Below are 26,937 nucleotides of genomic sequence, written 5' to 3' on the forward strand. Positions count from 1 at the left end.
AAAGACTTTTAATCCTCACCAGAATTGATCATTATGAATTTTCTGAGCTAATAATGAAGGAGGAAGAATTAAATCTGCACTAACAGTGATAACTTTCACCTGACAACTAAGAACCATTAGGACATAGACAAACATTGTGTATAGCTGTGAGCTGAAGAATTACATTGTAAAGGCCTGATCTCAACACACTGTAGTTAATAACACATCTTCTGATTTCAGAAAAAAAAAAGAAGTATAGGGACTTTTTCCTTCTACTCCCACACCTATTCTCCACCTCCCACTCCTGACATATTATGAGAGAAATCTTAGACACATGATGGAACACAGTTGATTTTTTTCTATGACCCACTCAATCAGAAATTAAAGAACCACCCCTGGTAAAGCACTGCAGTTCATAAGCAGTGGGATAAGTCTGAGAGATATGCTACATATGAGTCTGTAAAATTCTTTTAGTGTTGGAGATGTTTCACAAGATTCTGCACCAAAGATTTGTTTTCTTGAATTTTGTGAGAAGCAAATACTAAAACAAAAATGAGAACAGAAGAAATTGCCAGAAAATGAATTTCATTTCCATGAAAAATGTCGACATTTTGGAAGACAAATGTATCCTATAAAGAAGACAAAGTAATGCCATCTTGTTTTCTGTCCCTTTCTCACACAAACTATGCAATTGAAAAAGATCATAAAATTTTTTCTTGTAGACAACTATGCAGCAATACTAAATAATTCACTAGACTTCTCCTGCAGACCATGGCAAAAATAGCAATATCTTTACCTTTTCTGAGTGCTATGACAAATAATAGACAGAAATTACTAAATCTGGATATAGTTCAGATTGCTTCTAAGCAGAGCAATGGAAATGAAGTAGAACAATAAAATGATCTTGGAAATTCAAATATTTAGAATATAACACATTATTTTGTGTGTGTTAAAAGGTACCTGTAATACTAGTACTACCGTGTCTGCATGGATTTTAAATTCCTGTTTGGATGGGAAAACAAAAGACAAAAATAAAATGTCTCTATCTACGTACTTCAAAATCATTGTTCATTCCTTTGCTATTTGTTTTAAAGTGAAGTTACCATCTCATATATAAAAAAGCAGAAAAAAAACTATATTGAAAAATTTTGAATACATACAGTGAGATTAATAGGATTTGCGTTCAAGAGAAATAAGTGCTAGAAAATTATACAAAGCAGCAACATCTTTTTCAAGAGGCAGTGCTGCTGTTGATGGGTACTGAGGAAATGAATCAATGATGGCTTAATGAATACATCCTGAGTACAACCTATAAATCCCTGCTTTCCTACTCAAAGCAAGTCATTTGACTTGCTGGTTTGTTTCTCATTCAATAATTTATCTGTTTTGGCTGTTTAGACTGGAACTCTTCAGGGCAGAGATTATTCTAATTGTAAAAATGTGGATGTGTGTTTTTCCAGGTCCTATCAAAAAGTCTTCTCAATCCCTTCAGTTCCACCTAGAGGCACAAATGTACAACAGCAGCAGGAATACTCAACGTGTACATAAAGACTATGAGTGGGAGGAGGAAAAGTCTCTGCTCATCGGGTCAAGGGAAAAAAAATATGAGAAGTGTGGAACTACAAGAGTATGGATTTCATGGATCTCTGTGTTGGCAGCTGATTCCTAGATTCAGCTGAAGAATTTACTGTGTTAAATGCATTTATGTCTATTCCTGGGAAGATTCACCTGTGTCTGAAGCACAGGAGCTGATTTTGAAACTTTTCCTGTACAACCCCTATTACCATTCAGTTTGGTCAAATCAAAAGGTCAGTTTGTCTCTGAATCACAGAACCACAGAATCATAGGAGTTGGAAAGGATCTCAGGAGATCATCTAGTCCAACCACTCTGTTAAAGCAGATTCCCTGCAGTAGGTTGCACAGGAAAGCATCCAGGAGAGTTTTGAATATCTCCAGAGAAGGGGATTCCATAACCTCTTTGAGCAGTTTGTTCCAGTGCTGTCATCCTCACAGTAAAAGGGTTTTTCCTCATGTTTAAATGAAATTTCCTATGTTTCAGTTTGTATCCATTGCCCCTTGTCCTGTTGCTGGGCATCACTGAAAAGACCCTGGCCCCATCCACTTGACATTCATTCACTAGATATTTGTAAGTCTTCTCAAGGCTCATCAGCCCAGGTTTCCCAGCCTTTCCTCATCAGAGCGATTCTCCAGGCCCCTCATCATCCTTATGGCCTTCCACCTGACTCTCTCTAGAAGTTCTGTTTTCTTTGAACTGAGGAGCCCAGAACTGGACAGTGTTCCAGATGTTGCCTCACTGGAGCAGAGGGGGAGGATAGCCTCCCTTGCCCTGTTGAACACACACTTTTTAATGCACCCCAGGATACCAATGTCCTTCTTGGCGACAAGGGCATTCTGCTGGCTTATGGCCAACCTGTTATCCACCAGGACAACCAGGTCCTTCTCTTCAGAGCTCCTTTCCAATACGTCAGCCCATAACCTGTACTGATGCATGCAGTTATTGCTCCCCAAGTGTAGGACTCTGCACTTTCCCTTGTTGAACCTCATATGGTCCTCTCTGCCTGTCCAGGTCTCACTAAATGGCAGCACAGGCTTCTGGTGTGCCAGCCACTCCTCCCAGCTTTGTGTCATCAACAGACTTGCTGAGGGTGCACTCCATTCCTCCATCCAGGTCACTGATGAAGATGCTGAACAAAACTAGACTCAGTACAATCCCCTGGCAAACACAGCTAGCTACAGGCCTCCAACCAGACTCTGCACCACTCATTGCAACACTCTGCTGGTCAGCCAGTTCTCAGTCTACCTCACTGCCCACTCATCTATCCCATACTTCCTAAGCTTACCTACAAGGATATTATGGGAGACAGTGTTAAAGTCAGAGACAAAGATGAGGTCTGCTAAAACAGACTTTCAGACTGATTTATTTGGAAGTTTATTTTCTCCTATATCTACACAGAACTCTGGAGTCTGTAATTAAGCTACTGGAAAGGAAAATATTACAATGATAAAGCACTTCTGAGATGATTTTTTAAAGCCTGTAAAAAACACTAGTCTTATTTTTTGATTCCTGGTTTCCCAGTATGTATGGATATTAATACCATGACCACTATAATACTCTTTTGAATTTTATCTTAATGATATACAATCTGTTATGAGATGCCAAATATACTTGGAAGCGAATACTCAAAATACACGGTCCTGAAGTTCACACATACATGATTACAGTTCAGACATATCCAGTACAAACACTGTAGGTCACATTCTCATCTAACATGCTTTAGTGTCGCTTGGCAGATTTCAAGCTACTCATGAGAATCTTCCAGTATGTTTATTAAAATGCATTAACTCAAGAATCGTCTTTCAAGACCAGTCAAAAACATGGCATAACCCATTCCAACATGAAGGCACAAGGGCTGCTGATAGTAGTGTTGTTCAATAACTATTTCCAATAACTGTTTTATTACATATAAGTGTTTAGTAGAGCTATTTAATGTGGAAAGTGGAGGACTAAAAGTAACTCAATACTTCTAAGATTTAACTCTTAACAATATAGAGCTCATACCCTCAGCAGAACAGCTGATCCAAAAGCTTCTGAAGAAAGCTCTCCCTCAGGGAAAACCTTTTACTCAAGTCAGAAAAGTTGCTCAGGCAAATAATCTTTTGGGCCAGGTAACAATCTTTCATATCTTCTATTTCAACATGAGAAACTTTAACAAAATAATAGAACTCTTCTCTCTAGTTTGATTTTATTGAGTCAATTTATGATCACTATGTCCAAGGCTATTTTATGGAAACAGGTTTTTTTTTTGTAATCAATGTGCTTCTGTTCTACCAAAACCAAGTTCTGAAATTACAACATACAGCATTTAATTAATGAAAATGAAAAATCTACACGCTCTGCAACGTTGAAATAATGAGGTCCTACCGTTTGTGCAGTACAGTTTTCAGTCATAGTTATTTCCCTAGTAACTTTAAAATAGCCTCACTGAAGGTCAAATCTGACATTCGTATTTATGAAGGATATCTAATTCTATTTCATTAGAAGATACTTTACCAGCTTTTCCCAAATCAATTTTGACTCAAATGGATTACCACTTACTTCTTTGTCCTTCTCCACATCATTAATGTGCAATATTACATCTATGTGCCCTACTTTTGTCACTCATGCTCAGGAATGAATTCAGACTGAAAGTAGTACAAGAAAGAGTTGCTCTATTTTCTATTCCCTATCTATTTTGAAAGAGAACTCTAAAAGAGTTTAAATTGTTAAATCTAGCAAAACAAAGACTGAAAGAGATTTGAGAATGGTGGTTATATCCAGCAAAATAATGAGGGAAAAGAGCAGTTTAATCTGGACAACACTGGTGCATGGTCAAGTCACAGTCTAACAGGTTTTGCAATGGAACTTTAGTAACAGAATCTTATGATGTAATTGCCTGCCCAAGCTGGTTGAGTACACACTGACCCGAGGGTTTTGCCCAATCCTGCTTGACATTGAGTGAGAAAATGCTGAGATACTGTGTTGTTGTGATCAGTCTCTTCTTACTGGTACTTCAAATTTCCAGTATGCTTTTTTCCTGCATTACACTGGAGAGACGTCTGTAATGTACATTAATTCTGGTGCATGGAAACATAACTCTGCATGAGCAAGTCCGCAGCAGACTGATCCTGAAATAGTGCCAAAGGTAGTGTTGTAAGTATCAGCACATCCATCAGTGGGAGACATAGCCACAAAACAGGGTGCTTTTAAAACAGCCAGATCCAGTTTTGGGTCATGTCAGTTGTTATGCATTTGACTTTGTACACATGAAAGAAGGTTTTTTGGGGAAAGAGACAGCATGAAGGGTTGTTGCTCAATTTAAATGCTACAGCTTGTGCTACAAGCTGACAAATTGCTAAATCATTCTACAGATATGAAAAATATATTCATGTTCTTGGATGTTATTTTAAGTGCACTTAGATAGTAATGGCAAAGGTACGCTCCACAAGGAAACATTATCTGAGCTTGCCAGCATGCACATGTGAAGTTCTTCAATTCAAGGTTTTCTACAGATGAAACTCATCTAAACTCCTCATTACTGATGTTCACAGAAATATTACTTGAGTGTTTTTTTTTTTTAATTATTTCTCATGTAAACAGACTTGGAAGTTAAAAAAACTAAAAAAACTAAAACAAAAATGAGGTAATAGAGGAGAAGAAAACAGTATCTCAGTTTGTTAGATTTTTTTCTTCTTACTATGGGAGTAAAAGTCCAGATAAATAATAGGCATTCCTGCATCTGACTGGGAAGATCAATTATTAGGAGAAAAACACTACCATGGCTATATAGCTGTCTGCTTTAATTTATTTTCTGCATTTATAAACAGCCAATCTTCCCTGACTCAAAAAATAGTATTGGGTACTGTAGGAAAACACTCGAGCACAGGGCTTACCCGCCAGTCGGCGTTGAGCAATAAGCCCCCGCCAGCCCGCGTGGGAAGCAAGCAACTCAATGTGAGTTCAAACATCTTTGTTTATTAGGGCAACAGCCCTCCCTTATATAGCATACTTGTTTACAAGATAGGTGCCCCACAAATCTCAGGAGTGTCTCAAAACAATATCATTTCCCAGGCTATTTTTCAGCACAGCACACGTTGTTAACTACAAAGCACTACATTCCACACATACACAGCTTACTTTTTATCTAAGGTTATACCGTAAATCTTTGAGAGAAGTCAGCTCCGTGCTGCCAGGCATGCAATGTTCCCAACAGGGTACCTTATGTAATCCATCATTAATGGAAACAATTATATTTACTTAACTCCACCCTGTTCAATTGGGAGTCATGCTCTTTTTGCCCTAAACTTATATGTTTTTTTAAAAAGCTACAATGTTTAAAGACATCGTAAGTGCATCAGGCAGGTTTGGATAGGTTTACCTGTTACTATTGTGATCTTAAGTTCTTAAAGAATTCATGAAAAGACAAAGATTAAACAAGAAGTATTCATCTGCTGTGGAGAAACATAAGGAAGACATAACTTAAAAACTGTAAAAAGCAAAGAAATGAGAAATACAAGCTGCCCTCAGAGAAGGAAAATTACATGTAGTTATTTGAACCACAGTCCTTGCTTAGATTTTTACATGACCCTTTGTAGAACATAACAGCAACAAACCTTTCTAGAATACAACAAACAAAAATATTAGCATTTTAATAATCTATTAGAAAATATAGTAGCACAAATGTTTTATTTGTGTAATGACAAGATTTGGTCTATTTGCATACCATATAGGTGGAAGAAGTGACCAGTAACAATTATTTTTATATATATATATATATGCATATATGTATCTAGCTTTTATTTTGTATGTTCTGAGTTTCAGTCAAACTGATACAAGCTCTCAGAGTATTAGAAGCAAAAATATACATGTAATAGAAGTAAAAATATACATCTGGAGAGATGAGAAAATCTGTATATTTTATAGGAGACAGAAAAGATCATTTTCATGAAATAATGTAAGATGATTTAAGAAATACAACATGAACTGACATATCAGGGAAAAAAAATATTGCTTACAGGAGCTTTTGCTGACCAGTGGAAGCAAATATATATTTTGTACTAGCAGTAAACTGAAATGGATGACTTTATATGAACTGCTGAGTCAAGCTTTATATGTTTTCTTTCCTGAAAAAAACAAAACAAAACAAACAAAAAAAACCCCTAAATCTAATCTTTCCAATGGCTACCTAAGGGCTACTCTTAGAGATTTTTTGAATTTCCACAGTATGAACATGGAAATAAACTGTAGTGCTAAATAATATTTATTTTCCTCTGAATTTCTCTCTGAAGCCACTGTTTATATCCTGGAAAATATTTTCTCAATAGTCCTAATTATTGTAAGTGGAGGATAGGAAAGTCTTATGGCATAATACATTTCTTACTTCTGGATCTTAATTCATATCACCATTTTAAGCAGTTCTTCCTCTTCTACTGCTCTGGACCAGGGACTAAAGAAAAACAGACATTTGCATTGTCCAGATGTACAATCTTCAAATTGTTCCTTCAGTGTATCTCATATCTGCATGTAAAAATTGACCATCACCATTGACTTCCTGACTGGGAGCCCTTCCCTCTCTAACAAACAAAATAAGTTTTCAGATACTAGGTATCTAATACAAGATAAAGCGCGTGCACACATATACAAACAGTAAAAGATTTGATTAGTACTCCAGAAGACAGAAGCTGCTGTTATTTCAGCCCATTCTACTAAAAACAAACTTCTGAATGAGCTTGCTTCCTGAAAACAGAGGTCTTCATTCAGGGATTGCATAAAGCTTTCCAGACATCAAAATTGTACTTCTCCCATTGTAAATGGTAGCCAGGTCCACGAAAAGCTCAAAACAGCACAAGTTAGAGTGTATATTAGTCAAAATATTTTCAGTTTCCAGTGAAAACATTATATATAGTATGGAGTCTTTTAAGAACTTTATTGTCACCCAGTGATTTTTTTAAAATCAAGAGCCAATGCCCTTGCCTTCATCCTAAGGACAAAATATTGCAAGGTTTGAAACATGTACCTTACTACATGGTGAAATGTACACAAAGAACAAAATTTGAACAACTTCATTGTCAAAAAATAAACTAGAGCTGCTCTGAAAGAACTATCTTATTATGTTGACCCACAATATCAGAGGCGGATGTTGGTGACATGGCAGTAGAGGTTGAACTTTCCCGCCAATATTCCATTACATTTTGTTGCTGTGTGACAGATGGCAGCAGAGGGGCAGTCTGACAGAATGACATCTGATGTGGAAGTGCATATGAAACAAAGGTGTGTCACTGAATTCCTCCATACCAAAAAAATGACACCCACTAACATTTGTTGATGTTTGCTGAACATTTATGGAGACCAAATAGTAGAGGTGAGAACGCTGAAGTGGTGGGTGGTGTGTTTCATCAGTGGTGACAATGACATCTCCACTAGTGCAGGTTTTTATAAGCATTGCATGCAGGCTCTTGTTCATCACTGGCAAAAATACAGAGCTAATGGTGGTGACTGTGTTGAAAGATCGTGGTTTGTAGCTGAGAATTTGCTCTGTGAAATAGTGTTATTGTGCTCTTTCTATTGTAGCAACCCTGTGCTGAGCTGCTTCTACCATACCTATGCTGCTAACAGCCCTCAAACAAGCTAGATGAAAGTAGTATAGATAACATATTGACTCTGCACTGCAGTACACTGCAGTGACTAGGCACAGACATAGTTTGTAAATGTTGTTTTTCCTTTGACTCTATAAGTCCTTGAAGCTTGGTGGCATCTGCAGTGATACTTGAAATATTGTGATCAATGTTACAGAGCACTGGATAGGAAAATCAAGGAAACTAGAAATAGTAAAATGTGGGATGCTTCTTGGTAGGTGTTATTTTGCAGTTCATCACAAGTACAACACTGAAATGTTGCCATTAGTCACATATACTTGCTGCCGTTTTTATGCACACAAGACAGACTTAAAAATGAGGAGAAAACCGAACAACTCTATCATCATCATCTTGATCTTATTTTTTTTCCCCTCTCAAAGGATTTTCCTCCTTTTATTCCCTTTTCTCAAAACCAAACAGGATGGGAAAGGAATATAATATATACAAAATACATCCTGAAAATGTGCATCTCTTTGTACACATATAAGCAGATCAGGAAAGTTTGAGGATATATGACAGAGGGCTTTATATAGTCTTATGTAAAATTTTCTAACTTAATTTTTAACAGAACGTCTCAATATTTATAATCCTGAATATAAAAGATTTCAATTGTGCAAAGACATGGTGGTTAAATCACTATCTCTGGAGGCATTCAAGAAATGTGTAGATGTGATACTAAGGAACATGGTTTAGTGGGGAAATGTTTGTGGTAGGTAGACAGTTGGACTAGATGATCCTAGAGGACTTTTCCAACCTTAATGATTCTATGATTCTATGTTCCTGAATATCGCCTCCCTGTGGTTTCTGGTAAGACTATTCAGATGATATATGTTTATGCAATCTTAATCTAATAATATGGTGAGATGTAGGTCTCAGAAGAAACTGTGAAACAGTAAAAGCTCATTTGAGAATTATTTATTAGTGAGCTAAAAACATCAGTATATTTTTGAGTTCCATCTGATTTTTAAAAAACACCAAATGTGTAGCAAGAAAAAGGTCTGATTTTGTTCACATTTGTCCTGGAGTCAGAGAAATTGTTCAGAGGAGATAAGTATAAATCAGCCAGATGATTAAATAACATGACAATCAAGAGTGTCATCAGTCTTACTGAGACAAATGGCATTTACAAGCCCGAGAGTTAAGTGACTCAATTTCTGTGAACAGTGAACAGGGATAGGTAGGTGTTCGAGGACAGTGTTCACAGCAGCCTTGAAGAAAGTATACACAAAACAGTCAAGAGAAAACTGACAAATGTTTAAAGCGCCACATTTTAGGCACCTAAAGGGATTCACATCTGATTCTGCTTTCCCTATACAGATACCTCTTGCATACAAGTGACTGACCTGTTTCCTTTTAAACAGAACTATCAGAGAATTAGGAACAGTGTTTAGTGTCTCAAACACATCTCAAAATGAGGGACACCTGGATTTTAGCTCCTCATTTAGCTCCTTACACCCAGAAGGAGTTCAGAAGTTACTCTGAGATTGAAAAGTCTAGATTGAAGGTCTTTCTCAATCAACAAACTCTTGAGTTGTGCCAAAGTCGGCATATAAAGGTATGATTTATATGGCTAGGAAATGACAAAGGGGGATACAAATCCTAACCAAGTAATGATGCTTTTTCCCTTGTGTGGGAAAGTGTGGGAACCCTGTTCCTAGGACATTTACAGAGATTACTGAAGAGTCACTCACATTATGAAAGAGAACTCACATGGATGCAGAAGCTTTGGGTTCAACATCCAGCTCTGTTCTCTCCTTACTTTATCACAACTCTGGAAGCCAAAAAAGCACATCTGGGTTTATTTTCTCATTTCTAAAGCAGTATTTATTTTTAACCTGACAAATGTTACTATATCATTATCATCTTAGTAGCAGTAATTCTTTTACCACCGCAAACCTCTTATGGATAAGGAGAATGAATCAGAGAAAACGCACAACTTGAGCGGATGAGGAATCATATGTTGTACAGTTCCGGTGCATCTTCATCAGCAGTGGCAGTTCACTCAAACTACAAAAATTAACAGTAGGCCAAAAGATCAGTCTGACTTTCATGTCCCTGGCTGAGTTTTTACAGCTAGCAGTTAGAATAGCCTGCTTGTTGCTTATTTTAACTCATAAACACATCCAATGTCACTGAAAGAAAATATGAAACTATAATGCTGTTCTGATGCAGTCTATTTCAGAAAGTACTGTATAAGTAGTGCTTTTATTTGAGCATGGAGTTTTGGTGTATTAAATTCTCCATTGCATCTGTTGATGAATTTAGGTATTGTTAAAGGCTTCTATATAGCTCTTCTGTAGCCTTACTGAGGAAGGAAGTGCACATGCAAAACTACAAATGAAGCCTGTGATGAGTAGTAAGACTATGAGAAATACTTAATTTCCTGCGAAAGCAGATCTCAGTTATAACAACATCCAAAACTAAACTATTTCTTTATAACCATGTATAGAACTTCTTATACCAGATCAGATTCCCAAGATTTTGTATGACATCATTGTTCTCTGTGCTTACTTGAGACATACATTTTAAGAGAGGAATACTCTTGGCGTTAAATATACATTTTCTTTTAAACTATCCATGGTTATATTGTAACCTTTTTAACCACCTACAGAACTTTTCTTTTAGAAAATACATAAGAAAGAGACTTTCAGTTCACCAAAGCAAGAACTTAAATTATGGGAGACAAAAACTGCTAATAGTTTGACAGACACACTTATTTAATGTGGAGATAGCAAGTTAAACTCACATAGACGGAACATAATCATAGAATCATAGAATTATCTAGGTTGGAAAAGACCTACAAGATCATCCAGTCCAACCATCCACCTACCACCAACAACCCCACTAAACCATGTCTCTCAACGCTATATGTAAATATTTCTTGAACACCTCCAGGGACGGAGACTCAACCACCTCCCTGGGCAGCCCAGTCCAGCTCCTGACCGCTCTTTCAGAAAAGTAGTACTTCCTAATGTCCAGCCTAAATCTCCCCTGGTGCAACTTGAGGCCATTCCCCCTTGTCCTGTCACTAGTTACAAGAGAGAAGAGGCCGACCCCCAGCTCACTACAACCTCCCTTCAGGTAGTTGTATAGAGCGATGAGGTCTCCCCTGAGCCTCCTCTTCTCCAGACTGAACAATCCCAGCTCCCTCAGCTGCTCCTCATAAGGCCTGTGCTCCAGACCCCTCACCAGCTGTGTCTCCCTCCTCTGGACATACTCCAGGTCCTCAATGTCTTTCTTGCAGTGAGGGGCCCAAAACGGGACACAGTACTCAAGGTGTGACCTCACCAGGGCTGAGTACAGAGGGACAATGACTTCCCTACTCCTCCTGGCAACACTGTTCCTGATACAAGCCAGGATGCCATTGGCCTTCTTGGCTACCTGGGCACACTGCTGGCTCGTGCTCAGCCGAGCATCGACCAATGAAGATACTTACATAACTAAGCTGAGTACATCCTATAGAGCATTCTGCTATGTTAGGGTTTTGTTTTACACTTTCCCACCAAAATTTGCAATAAGAGGTGATATATATTTCTCACAGATGAAAAAAAAAAGAAGAAAAAAAAGAAAAAAATTACTGTCATTCACGTATTTTCTGAAACCTCCAGCATTTCCACTGGTGAGCAAGTTGAAAACATAAGTAGTTAAGAATCAAATCAATCTACATGCAAATATCCAAAAAGATTGAGATAGAAAGCACATAGTGTAAAGTACTAAAAGCATGAAGTCTAAATTAAACAGGTATTTCTAAGTTAACTGATTGCATGCACAAGAGCAAAATAAGTAAACATTGGATTACTTGGTAATCAGAAAAGGTTTAGTTTAGTGTTTTTGTTGTTGTTTTTCTGGAAATAAATAATATCCTTACGTTATTCATTGCCTTTTTAACATTCAAGTAAGTGTTTGGGAGTTTCCACACATTACACTGATTACATTATTTTAAAGGGCAAAGTATCTCTCAAACAAAAATTTCATTATTTTTACACATCCTTCTGGAAAAAATGTATAACATATAATTAAAAAAAAAAAAGTGATTTAATGGTGATCAGAATTTATGACTTGTACAACATCTTGAAGAAGAGGCTAAGATATCAGGTTTAAGAGAAAACTGAGAGTAAGCAGAACCCAGACTTGATAGCATGTGGAATTATTCAGTTCATGGTACAGAAAACTATTTTTTTAAATATTTATAAGGCACAATTCATGAAAGTCTTGTTATAATGCTTCTGATAATGTTTTATTGTTAATTAGTTTTCTTGCAACATAATGCTGTCTGCTGACACAGGTAATCCCTACAAACAGGATGTTTGCACCTCAATGGGTTCTTTGTATGCACGAGTACTACCTGTCTTGTTAAATTAATTTCCATACATGAGTAAAAGATCACTGGGAAAGAGGAATGTGATATGAACCACTCTGTTCTAATTTTTAGGTTTTAGAAAATTTTTCTATTTTTTCTCATTTTTTTAAAACATTTTCATTTATATTAAGAACAATAGACAATTTGAAGGCTATATCTGGGCTTTTAGTCTTTAGGAACTGTTTTAAGAGGCAATCAAAAGTACTGAGGTACAATTATTATTAATAAATCAGAAGTTTGTCTTCTTTATTTATGTCATCAAGCAGAATCAGAGTAGATTTTCTGCTTCATAAATTTCAAACCTCCCCATTATTAAGAAAATGCAGCAGAGAAACCATACAGCCTATTTAGCCTGACTGATTCTTTGCCTGTGTGAAGTGATAAATGGTATACACTTTTGTTCGGGGAGGGACTGAAATCTGAAAAGCAGAACTGCTTAAAACCACACTAAACTTGCTGCTGATCAAAAAGGGGGGAAAAAATGTCAAATACATGAAATCCTCTTTTCAGGAAGATACCATTTTCACATTTGCAGAATCTTGCATTTTGAAAATGTCTAATCTTAAACAAAACTAAACATATAAACAAACATATAAACAAAGAAAAAAATCCAGAAGAGAAAATATTAAAAACACCAGGTGTGTGTTTGGATAGTGATGACCTATACTTCAAAATCAGCTAAAAGTAATATCAGAAGCTTGTTCACATCCCCAAAACTCTGACCTGGGTGTTCCTTTATTTTTGTGTATTCTCTCAGAAACAATTGCATAAATGAAAATAAACTGCAATGTATAAGTTTAGACAAACTAGAACAAAAAATGATTATATAGGTCATTAAATGACATTTGGATAACAGTTGGAGCTGGCAGTAACACAGAGAGGTTCTGAAAGAGGACTATCTCTAAAATAGCATGCACAGTATCTACAGGAACTCCACATAGGCCAGAATGTGTTAGAAAATACCTTAACACCTCTCTCCCTGTCCTCCCTGCTTCTTGCCCACAAATGTCTGTACAAGCAACAACTCTGCTCTTCTGAGAATACGTGATGAAATAGTGACACTTTTTGTCTGGGATTTTGACCTGTATGATCAGTCTCAGATATCTGTACACATACACACTAGTCTTTTGTGGTTTCAGAAAATGACATAAAAATTATGTTAATAATTTTTTAACTTTTGCAAGAAGGTAAGAGTGAAGCAAGGAAGATGGGGAGGACTTCTCAAAGTGGAAGATATTTTCCATGTCACAGAAAAGTGTGTAATTCTCTAGTGGACAGGTTACAACACCTTGTACTCTCTCACGTTGGCTGAAATACTGACTTACTGTGATAATTAGACACTTCTATATTTATTATTTTATTAGGAAAAAAGGTAAGCCCAGCTTTGTTTTGCTCCTGCATTTACAATGAAGAAAACACAGTGTAATTCACATTAAGGTATGCTGTTTCATCTTTCTCTAATGTAAATAACGTTAAGAGCATGTAGAATCTAGTATCATGTAAATGCATGTTGTGCTCTGTAAAGTATACTTTGCTGCATAGTAGAATAAAGAAAATGATGTTTCATGTATTCATTGCTATAGTAGGGGGGTGTAAAAACATTTTATAAGCTTTCTTCCTCCAAGGTTTTAATCTGCTTGTGTATATTAAATGATAAAGTATCTGTATGTGTGTATGTGTACACAAACAATTGGAGTAGGGCAAACACTAGATGCTTGACTATTGACTTGCAAGAAAAAAGGAGAGAAGAGAGGGGAAGAATGAGTGACATGCATTAAAAAAGAAAGACAGAGTTGACTTTTTCCTATATACACTACAACTTCTTAAGCATAATCTGCTTAAAAAGAGATTAAACCTTCTCTTGAATGGTACTGACTATATCTCTCATTTTAGAATGCCTGTGTGAGCTGAATGATATCACGTTGGATAAATGCAGGGGTCATTCATGTGAATTCTCTTTTGTTTTAAGGAAATATTTCTTTTTTTTGGTGCGATATTATCTGATATTTGACATTTTTCCATGTTAATCTATTTTAGTATTGTATCAAAATCATAGCTTCTTTTTGCGAATAATTTCAAAATTGAGCAGGTATCAAAGAAACTGGCCTTCAAAATTGTAAAAATTTATCAACTGTATCTATATAGCAGTCAAAATAGCACTTCTGCAGTATAAGCCTACAGAATTTCATTTTAAGTCTTGCCAAAACAATGTACTCTTTACATGATAAGTTTGCAAACAAACCAAATTTATTATAAGTAGTGATTCTATTTTTCTGGTTCTGAATTGCTATATAAATCAGAGTATGCAATCCCTTAATTATTATCATCTGAGTCTAAGAAATAATTCCTTCCTGTATTTGTGCCAATTACTGTGGAGGTATTCTGGCTCTGGGCTCTCAGTCTAGCATGCTGTTTAAGCCTAGATCCTCAAAGGATCTGTTGGTAAACTTGACATCAAGAATACATTTATGTTAAAGAATGAACTGATAGCAATGTGATGGCATTTTAATTCATATTTTTGAGATAATTATTTAAGAATAAACATTTTGCACTGCTTCCAGAGAGCAACTGGGAGATGTACGGGAGAAGATAACCACCAGAAATTACGTCATTAGGATAACAAGTAGCATTGGGAATCACAAACATACCCTGTGAAATTTAGAATTATATTATCTATTACTTAGAGTAACAGCATGGATTACAGGATGGTATCCCCAGCACATGCACTTGATATGTTATTACATTTAGTTAACTAGCTATGTAGGAAATCTCTTACTCAACAGTATCAGAGAAGATGATGATAACATAAAAAATCATCACAAATACACCATGCTTTCAGCTAAAAATCTATTCAGCCACAATCTAGCAGCTCTTCAATGCAAAAATATTTTCATTAAATTACCTTGCTTGGAGCTCTTCATATAGTCTATTTCTTTCCATTTAAACTTTTTGAAATCCTGATATACATTTGTAATACTCTTATTAATGTACAGCCTTCCAGCATAATTTAAGAATAATAGAACATGTTTTATTCATATTAAGTGGTATTATATTTAATGTCCTTAATATCTTAAAAATATTTATTACTTTAACTGATTAAAAAACACAAAACATTATTTTAAATATTTTAAGCTTGTTTCTGAGACTTTCAATTTTATGGAAAAAATTGGTTCATACTAAGTATATTTCTTTAATCAAATGTCAGAAAATGTAATGTTGGCCTACTGTTTCTGTTCTAAAGGACTTCAAATAGCCCAGCTCGTACGAGAGAGCAGTGACTTGCACTCTCAGTAATCAGGACAGGGATGAATTAAATACAGTAGCAGTAGAGTATATGGTAAACCTAACTCCATTATAAACCCTCATAAAATGGAAGACAAAGATGTTCACATGCACTTTATAATTTCTCTGTGAAGAAATAGAAAGCATGATGAGCAGCCCACTTAGAGACTTTTCCTCTTGATTCTTTCAATCAGTAGGCACAGAGCTGTTGATATTGGAGGAGATTCAGAGCATTGCACCCAGGAATGCAAGAAGGGATAACTAAGGGAAGGTCAACAGAAAAGACCTCAAGAAACTGGTGTATTTTCTTGTAGGTTTTGCCACACATCAATGACAAAACGTACAGCTAGTATGCTAGAAATATTACAGTGCGTCTTTGTAAATACTAGGATGCTTCAAAGCATGGAAGACTTAAACAAATCGTTATTCTCACTGCACTGAGATTCTTCTCTGTACTCAAATTCTGAAAATAAAATTCATGAAAATAACTTTAATTGACAATAGTCTTTGAAAGTCAACCACACAAGCAAATGTATTTCATCTTTTTTTTTCCCGCCCTATGTGTGACTTCCCACTAAATAGTCCATCTAAAAAATTCTAGATTGAATAGTGACCAGATTTTTGTCAGCGAGGACTTAAGGACAGCGACTGACGTCATGAACAGGCACGTGAAGGTCTTTGCTTCCCTCTAGTGACTGCTCCAGGAAGAGTTTTTACTAAATCTGCTCGCCTTGATCAAGTATGGCACAGAGATTTAGCGAAGGCCTAACTATGTATTCAGACTCCGGTATCAGTGAGATGCTGATACAGCATAGAAGATAAATACTTGTGACAGCATTTGATAAATATCACAGATTTTAACTTGATGTGTGCTTGACTTTTTTGTGATGGAATTTTAATTTTATCAGTCAGATACGATTTCAGTGTAGACAGTCCAAGAACAATTGGGGAAAACACCACCTAAAGTGCATTTTAAAAATACATGTGTGTACGCTACAAATATTTATTTTAAGATAATTTTGACATGAAAACACTGTTCTTGTAGAAAGGCAGTCATGTTTTGATGAATTATATGATTATTTAGTTATCAGAGAGAATATAATTAGAGTTAGATCCATACATTTGGAAGTAAAGACAGGCAATCCCACAGTCTGTAAATGGTTGAAAATGCCTTTTATTATACTTTTCACATTACTTGTATTTATATTGCCTGAAGTTCTTTGTTGTGCTGACTGTAAATAGATTTAAAAATAATGAGCACATGTCTGTTGAAAACTGCACACAGTATGATTTACTTAGAAGCAGTTTATGCACATGATCTATACTGCTATTCTTGAAGGAAAAGGAGAGAATGAGAGAGGGGCACAGCTCTTTCTCACAAGGACACATAATATTTTCCTGATTTTTCACCTTCTTGATTTGACTTGAGAAGATTTTATTTTTGTTTAAGTATACAAAGACCTTTAGTTCTATGGCACTACCTCTGTCAGATAAACAGAAATAAATTCTGCAGGACTGTCAGTAGTCACGTTATCATAAAAAATGAAAAAAACAGAAATATCATTATAAAGATATTTAACCTTCCTGCATCATGGCAGGAAACCGATAATCAGTTTTGAGAATAGGTAGAGATCTCCCTCAGTTAAGGCTTGGGAGTTTGGAGCTTGAACTCTGTTTGGGTTTTGGGTGATGTCAGACAAACAACTTTGCCCTGGTTTCCCCTCATCTTTAAATGAGCGAGGGCAATACCAACCTTGTTGCAAATTGCTTTGACATATACACATGATGCACTATAAGAGTTGCCTGGTGTGAGAACGGTTGAAAAACTTTCTCAGCTTTAATCATCCTAGGTACTTTTCAAAGCTACACTGGATTTTAAACAGTTTTCCCCTACATAATCAGTCCAAGTCCAGCACCATGATGGATTTACAGATCCCATTTCCTGCATTCCCTGTTGAGATATTACCAGGAAAAACAAAGATTATATTTTATTTGACTTGGTAGCATCCATGACTATTTATGGAAACACAGATACCAAAAACCAAAAGTATGGCCAAATTATTTGCTGTTGTAAGCCTTACTCAGACTGTTTAATTATATTCTACCCTCGCTATATCCTAAAATCTAAAATACAAATGAAATATTTAAAACTGATTATGAAAATACAACCTCTAGTTCTTTTTATTCACATTTCAGAATCATAATTGCTTTCTACTGCAAGAAAACACTATTTTTAGTTTCTGAGAATCTGTATTTACATAAAAGCAATAAATAGCAATTGAGATCTCAACAAATGGGTTTGATTAATCACTCAGCAGAAATTAAAAAGAAAGTGAACTTATCAAGAATTAATTTAATTTCCTTTTTTTTGCTATAAATCTCAGTGGGTCTTGTAAGCCTGTTCATGGCAGTGTAGGTGTTAGTGAAGAGTGGTGTTATAAAAAAGAACTAAATTATAAATTCCTCCCATGTATATAATGATTCATTTTCTATATAACTTAAGCAAAGAAAATTCTGGTTTGACTCTTTTTTAACATAAAAAACCTTCATTTCATATCATATGCTATCTACATATTTCAGTACTAAGTACTCCTGAATTACAATATAATATTATCAGTCTGTAAATTTAAATTTGTTTTGATTGAGGTCTCATTGTGTCTTGTCCCCTGATCTGATTCAAGTCAGCCAAAACATTTTGGTTGTCTGCAAGGGATTTTGGAACAGGCTTCTCATTCCATATTGTTTTAATGAAAAAGTTATCTCCAAAGAATATGATTCTGTAGCTTCTTTCAATTCTGTATGCAAGACTAAAAGAAACAGATGATTATGTAGTGTGCTACTATACAGACCCCATTATGTATAGTTCTTCATAAAAGTGGATTCTCCAGAATGCATTTATGCTTTGAGTAAGTTAATTAGCATTAACTCTTCCATTATATTTCACAAACGTAAGCATAGAAGCTAGCACAAAAAGCAAATTTTCTAAAGTTAACAGAAGCAAAGCCTCAGCTGGTATACTATACCTAAATGAATTATTCTCATTAGTTTTTTATTCTAATTATATAAAAACCTATTATTTCCTCCATATTTTCCTGGTAAACAAAACATTATGACTGTAAAACAGCATAAAGTAAGGAAAGGCTACTATTCATATTTCAAGAAGTGAATTCTGACTGTTGGTATTCTAATTATAAGATTACCAGCCTCAGACATTTTGACCTGAGTTGTATACAGTCATCTTAAAGATGAATGCTTTTGGCAGCTCACGGCTTAGACAGGTGTACTCTTCTCTTGGTTAAAAAAAAAAAAAAGGGTAAAGAACGTCTAGCCCCAGAGCATGGTGACGAATGACGTTAAGTCCAGATGGTGATTGGTCGTGAGTGGTCTTCCTCAGGGGTCAGTACTGAGGCTGGCCCTATTTATTATCTTTATTGATGATCTAGATGAGGGGATTGAGTGCACCCTCAATAAGTTTGTAGATGACACCAAGATGGGAGGAAGTGTTGATCTGCCTGTCAGCTCTACGGAAGCATCTGGACAGGCTGGATTGATGGGCTGAGGCCAACTGTATGAGGTTCAACAAGACAACATGCTGGATCTTGCGCTTTGTTGATAGCTCCCATGCAATGCTACAGGCTTGGAGCAAAGTGCCTGGAAAGCTGTCCATGGGAAAAAGATCTGGGGGTGGTAGCCAACAGCTGGCTGAACATGAGCCAGCAGCAGGCCCAGGTAGCCAAAAAGGCCAGTGGCATCCTGGCTTGTATAAGAATTAGCACAGCCAGCAGGGAGGTGATCATCCCCCTGTATTCAGCTGTGGTGAGGCCTCACCTCAAGTACTGCATTCAGTTTTGGGCCCCTCACTACAAGGAAGGGGCTGAGGAGCTGGAGCATGTCCAAAAAAGGGCAATGAAGCTGGTGAAGGTTCTGAAGCACAGATCTTATGGGGAGTAGCTGAGTGAGCTGCGACTGTTTAGTCTGGACAAGAGAAGGCTCAGGAGAGACCTTATTGCTTTCTACAGCTACATGAAAAGAGGTTGTAGCAAGGTGGGAGTTGGTCCTTTCTCCCAGGTAACTAGCAATAGGATGAGAGGTAATGACCTAAAGAACAGGGGAGGTTCCAGTTGGCTACTAGGAAAATATTGTCTCAGAGAGTTGGAATGCACTGGAACAGTCTGACCAGGAAGGTGGAGTCAATGTCCCTGGTGGTGGTCAAGAAACATGTAGATGTGTCACTTTGGGAAATGGCTTAATGAACATGGTGGTGATGGACTGATGGTTGGACTAGATGATCTTAGAGGTCTTTTCAATCTCTTCAAATCAATACTATGATATTTTCAAAGGCTTGCAAATCCAGGCCAAACAAAGAATAACTGTAACAGTTCATCATGGTAGTTTAGAAAAAACAATAAAGGCAGACAAAGTTGATTTGCATTCCCTGTCAATTTTATCATGAGACAACAAGATGCAAAAGTTACTTCGCTGGTATGTGAGCAAGCTACACTGTACAACAGCTACATTCTACCCTGTAAGCAAATCTGTGAGAAAACCACAATTAACCAGTAAACTTTTCTATGTCTGCATTAAATGAATTTCTTTGCACACTATTTCTACATAATCGTAGCCAAATCCATCCAGGGACAATGGGAGAAAAATGAATAAAAAGCTCTAGGAGATTATTTAAAAATTAAACATTTTAAATCTTTTTAATGGAGAATGTTTTAATCTAAGTCCAGAGTGAATTACTAAACTTATATAAATTTATATATTTTCTCATTTCTCATATGTATGTATTCATGGTTTTACGCTTACAACCCTTAAGTTATGTAAAGTGTATGGCAATGGGGAAAAAAAAATAAAGAGCAGACCTTCCACTTACCCTAAACTAAGATTGCATTGTACTACAGCCAACTGTATATTTAGCAGGCACAAACTGCTATGAGTACACATGGACAAATAAAAGGCTGTCATACTGTTATAACATCCTTCTGTAGCAACTGGCAGGAAAGAGCCCCAGAATCCTAAAAGCCTTCTCTTTACTCAGTGCTGTGAGGTGTCATGTCACACTACAAACAGCTATGGAGTGCACTGGCTACAACCAATACTTTCCTACAGAGAGCACATGTGCTTGCATTATGCCTAGCACACCCCAAAAAGAACAAACTAGCTGCACAATTCTTCTAACTAGTCAATGATCTCTGAAACTCCCATGCAAGATGCCACCTCATTCCAGTGATCTATGCGTACACCCCACCTTCCACAACCTCATGGTGGTGGTGTTAGCTGAGTGTTGCATGTGAGGGTGGTACTTGTGATGATCAGTATCATGTTACCAAGCTTCCAGATTCTTACTGTGCTATGAATTCTGTAGCCAGAGTCATGAATCCACATGCTGGATGCGCTAAGAGAAAGGAGTAACTTCCCCCAGCAAATTTTCTTGGGTTCTAGGACATCATGTTATATTAGAGAATGCAACTAAGTTCAAAAGAGCTATTCAGACAGCCTATAAAACTGCCACACTAAATGATGTTTTTTAAATGGAAATGTATCCATGCACATTCTTCAAACCCCTGAGTTTACATAGCCTTGTCCAGAGTTACATAAAGTAAAACAAGGAAAGAAAAAAAACAACGATAGTGATATGGCTAAGATTTCGGTGTAGTGTGCTCACAAACACATAGAAAGAATGGTAAAATTAAACATAGATGCAGCTTCTCAGCCCATGGATATTTTCTTAAGTATCATGGCAGAGTTCCAGCAGGAGGCTGTGAGTAACACACACAGCCCTGAGCTTGCAGATCAGGGGGCATGGTCAGTTCCTGACACAGATAGCTCGACCATGCCAGGCAACGCAAACTAGAAAAGTGCAAATCTTTACTGAATTTTTTCACTGATTTGGTCTAAGGATATAAGTTGTTTCTCCTCAGACCGTCACTTACTAATATCCCACATATCTCCTACTACACTAGAAGAAGAGCATTCAGTATTCTAAGACTTTAGAAAAGGACAACATTTAGAAGTATACTGCTTGAAACAAATGGAATTCAGACTTTCAAGGAAACAAAAAACAAAAAACATCACTTTTCATAGCACTGATACTAGCATTTCAAGTAGGGAAGCTGGAATACTTGAGGAAATATCGGAACTCAGACTGATTGCAATTAGCAGGGACATGTGCTATATAATTTGGGAGAATCAAGTGAAACTACATGATGAATTAGTGGATTTAAATTTCTTCTTTAGACCGCATGACATAAGATTTATTCTTTAGTTGTACTGTCTTGATACTCTACACATTTGTTTAGCTGCACATGCAAAGGGTTCAAGTCTGATACATGAAAATTCCTATAGAAGATCACAGGGAAAAAACACTCAATTTCATAGAATCAATGGACTAAAGCTGATTTTGCCAAATTTGGGGTGACCAAATAGTCATGGATAACAATGGCAGAAGGTACAGGTTTGAAATTCTGACGCGATCAAGAAGCTCACAGATTCAGAACTCATTTTAGGGACAGATAAGGAATTGCTAGTTACTAGTTAATCTCCTGTCAAGCATGCAAAAAAAAAACCAAACAGGTGAACAAAGCTTCCCTTTCTGCTGGAGAAGTATTAAATTGACAAGATCAGAGAAAACTATTGTTTACTGGACATGCACTTGCTGTGCATGCAGATAAAGACATGGCTGAAAAGGTGGTAAAAACCATTAGAGGTCACTGCTGACTGTAAGCCAATGATAAAATTAAATATGCTTTTCATCTGAAAAACATTTAATTAAAAAAACATTTTAGCAAAGAGTTACTGATTAGTTAGGAACCTTCAACTAAAAGTAGAGTGCTTTTGTTGGATTATTTCCAAAATGCTTGCCAAATTCTGGTTATGCAAAAATCACCCAGTTTGGAAGGACACAAGCACAGCATAGCTCTGTGGGATCTCCAACATGGATGAGGATATTAATCCATCAAATCCAGTCGTCTGTCATTGAGACTGTCTAATTCCTGAGGCTTTAGAAAGAAGTGGAAAAATAAAAGCAAAAAAAAACCAAGAACCCAACATAATCACAAGACACTTAGCCAACTGTATAGTCTGCCACATATTCAATTGAGATTTAGGAATGATAAATTCATATGGATGAATTATGTATCTTACATAATAATTTAAAACATACAGTATCAGAAAACAGATTCTGACATCTTTTGGAGTAAATAACCGTAAAAAGCTACAGAATATTAAAAACTCCACAACATTCCAAAAAAAAAAGGATAATCCCCCACAGCTAACATGATCCTTTTCATAAGAGGTAGAGGAAGAAAGTAGCATTTCGTTCTTCCTGTTTGCTCAGATAAGAGCATTCTTATAAAATAACAAATACATGCGTAAAACATATGACAATTATGTCCATGCAGGATTTACTGATAGAAGATACCTTACTGTGAATATTTGATGGCTCATATAAAATTTCAAAACAGATACAGCTCCAAGAACACCTCTCATACTTAAAATATTTGAACATCCTCAGTAGCCACCATTAAATAACATGCCTAGAAAATAGTTCTTCAGCATACAGAAGCATACGTTTCTTCAAAATTGATTTTATGTAAATTTTAGGTGTTTTAAAAATCCACTATTTTTCAGATTTTGAAACATATTGAAAACAGTAAGTGTCACATTAAAGTTCTCTATAAAAAACAGTAAGAGAAATACATACAGAACAAGTAGTAAGCTCAAAGGACAACATAGCTCCACATATCTGTGATACCTCCATGAAATCTTTTAAAAACACTGTTAAATCCACCCTATCTTCCTCACCTTTTTTTTGTAATCTAATCCCATGAAAACACACCTTTGAAATTCTGGTCTGGAGTTGTGAAATGGAAGCATGTCCTCTAAATACACAGCCCTTAAAGCAATGCATGTAAAAAAAATTCCTAAATAAAGCACTACACTGTTACTGTGTAATGAAAACATTGAAGGGAAGAAACAAAGAACTTTTTTTTTGCTTTCCATACAGAAATGGAACATTATGGTGTTGCTGGTAAATAACTGCATTCTTACTCTTTTTTTTCCCCCTAAGCATAGACAATTGTACTACTTACATATGGAATGATTTCTATTACCATGTCAAAAGATTTCATGTCTGCACTATCATGTTAGTGATCAATGTACTAATTTGAACTCAGACTAAAGAACAAAAGCACCAAACTTACAGGTGTACAACCTCTAACAATGCAAAAGGTTCTGTAAAAGACAACATAGATAATACACCTGGACAAGAAATACATCTTTTTAAAAATTGTTACAGCAATCACATAGGGATCCTTTTTTGAAACATTTAATCTGTATTTAGCCAAAGTTCACCTTGACTTTAATGGGAGATTTTTTGTGAAACATTAATGAAGTAAACTACAACTGTGTAAACTTGGATTTTTATGTAAACCACACTGATTTTACTATTTTACCTGTTTACAGAGCCATTTTCAGTTTTGCTGCAGAAGAAACACACTAAAAGGTAGCAGAGGACTGCTAGCAAGCTTTCACTACTTAGTATAGAGGTATTATTTTATTAAACTAAATATGAAAATTTGTACTAAAATGAATATTGCTGTGGGTTTCACAACAAAATGATATTTCTCCCTGCAGGAACAGAAATGGGAGCTTTCCTTCGACACCTCTTTGATCAGTTATCCACTTGCCTGTTGCTCAGCAACTGCCATCACAGAACTACAGCTCTCAGACATCCTCATTTTAATCTTGAAAGGGCAGACTGAAATTACTACATGAGTAATCTGCTCCTGATGAGATTTTGTGTTACTTCCATTTGCATAACCACAGAAAGGAAGCCATGTGACTGGAGAATCCAGTACTTCCACTCTGCAAACAGATGATTTCACCTGTCCTCACACCAACCCTTTCACTGACATGTACTTCAATATTATTAGGCATTATAAATATTTCAGCCATAGTCATAGAAGCAAACATCTGTCACTTACGTTCTTGAATCATCCCACAGCACACAATATGGATTCAATGTGCCCTGAAAAGCAAACAAAGAAACACATTAGTTACTGATATTCAAAAAGAATCTCATGCTTGACCTAAACATTTATTTGGATCTCTTCCTGTAATGTGAAGTTGATCACCTTTATGTTCTGATGATTTCATGCCACTGAAATTGCAAAAAGTTACTTCTTTTGGAGTACTTAAAACTTTTTAAACCTCTGAAAGTCCATTGTATTCTCTCTTAGGTAAGCCTAAAGTTGTCCATTGCGTATGTGTCAGTACAATTGAAATGAGATAATTAATCTGTTCAAAGACAACTTGAATGAACATTTCTGGGTGTGTTTAGAAGCAGAGCTATAGATCACAGCTATGGGCACATGGATGTTAAAACCAGTAATAACTTCAAAAACACTAAGAAAATATTAAGCAATATACCTGGAAGCTGAGGTTTTAGATGACTCCACATTCAGTACCCTAATGTACTTTTGACATGAGTATCTGCACAGATTTTTTCTCAAAATCTTTTTTTTTTTCCTTGAGCTTCACAATCCCAGTTCCTATCTCTATGAAGTCAATGGCAGGTATTTGAGTTGATTTAGAATAGGAAGGGAATTTAGGTTTATTACACATCATTACATTCTAGCTAATGTTTTAGGTAATTGAACTGTCTTTCTACTTACAAAGGGTTGAGATAAAATTGAAACTCACATTTTGTCCCTAATCTTGTAAAAACCTTCCTTATCAAAACTCAGATTTAGAAGTGCATGACTGGCTAAAAACTGGAAAACTATATTCCTGCTCATCATAAACATCAGATATTTCCAATAATCAGAGCTATGTAAATACATGCAGACAAAATACAGAAAAAATATCATAAAAATCACAAGAGATTTGAAGAAACAAATGGAATATATTATTTATGCCAATATTTGTCTAGTTCTCTCATGAACAGTGTTGGTACAGTAAAAGTAAAGTTTCATAGACAACTGATCATTTTTTTCTGAAAAGTACTTTATAGAACATAAAGTTAAAATTAATTGAATATTTTAATTCTTCAATTCAACTCCCCAACAAGGATAAAAAGAGATCCCTCTGAAGATGACTATACCAGAGGTATTTAGAGAAATTTTGATCCTCTACTTCACTATTTAGCTGACTGCATTCATAGAATCATAGAATCAGCTAGGTTGGGAAAGACCTACAAGATCACCTAGTCCAACCATCCACCTACCACTAACAACCCCACTAAACTATGTCTCCCAACACTATATCTAAACATTTCTTGAACACCTCCAGGGACAGTGACTCAACCACCTCCCTGGGCAGCCCGTTCCAGCACCTGACCACTCTTTCAGAAAAGTACTATTATTTTTGAACTTTATGAGTGCTGTACAAATATTAAAAACCAATGTATACAAATTGTACTTTACATGAATAAAGAATTTTATAATACAAAGTATTTATAATAGAAAGGAGAAGGGGTCAGTGTTTGGAGCCCTGGGTAATAGACACTTGAAGATTCAGAGGCAAGGTCCTGATTATTAGCTGAAATCTTTCAGGTACAACAATAAAAAAAGGGTATGGAAGAATTAAGAAAAAATTGAATGATCATGCATAACTAATTTTTTATCTTTTTAATCAAATGTATTAATGTGTGTCCTAAGACTGGGTGAGGAAATTCTAATTATAACCTGATAGAGCTCTAAGTAGCTTTTAAAAAGAACTCAAAACTATACTGTAGTATGAGATTGCAAATCTGAGAATGGAGACCCAGAAGTAGCTATCACACAGTTTATGCCAGCTAGTCCCATAGTGCGAGTAGAAATAATACAAAAAAATTTTCAGAAAAAAAAAGACAGGAAGAGGGAAGTGTATTACTAAAAATCTCAAAAACACATGGAAATAGAAGTCTTTGCAGAAAGCTGAAATAAACTGTGCTGATATCAGACAATGTTTTACTGATTAAAATGCATTCAAATAAAAAAATAAAGATTATGCTTGGCCATTGCAGTTATTAAACAGGACCATGAAAATAGGATAAATATTACTCCTGTCCTTTAATGAGGTTCTGTATGCGGATTTGCTCTGCAGACATGGAAAACTTATTTCTCTTTTGCTACCCTGTT

The 26,937-nt window shown here is 36.0% G+C and overlaps 1 protein-coding gene across 8 annotated transcripts in view; it reads right to left on the reverse strand.

The window, feature by feature from the left end:
- Positions 1 to 26,937, reverse strand: part of ADGRB3 (adhesion G protein-coupled receptor B3) — a 463,944-nt gene that overhangs the window by 159,960 nt on the left and 277,047 nt on the right. For all 8 annotated transcript variants that reach the window (XM_021389992.1, XM_021389990.1, XM_021389989.1 and 5 more), the window contains one exon: positions 24,802 to 24,845. In XM_021389992.1, the coding sequence (XP_021245667.1) occupies positions 24,802 to 24,845 (44 nt within the window). The remainder of the gene's footprint in view (positions 1 to 24,801; positions 24,846 to 26,937) is intronic.

The sequence above is a fragment of the Numida meleagris genome, chromosome 3 (assembly GCF_002078875.1).
Source record: "Numida meleagris isolate 19003 breed g44 Domestic line chromosome 3, NumMel1.0, whole genome shotgun sequence".
NCBI classification, from domain to species: domain Eukaryota; kingdom Metazoa; phylum Chordata; class Aves; order Galliformes; family Numididae; genus Numida; species Numida meleagris.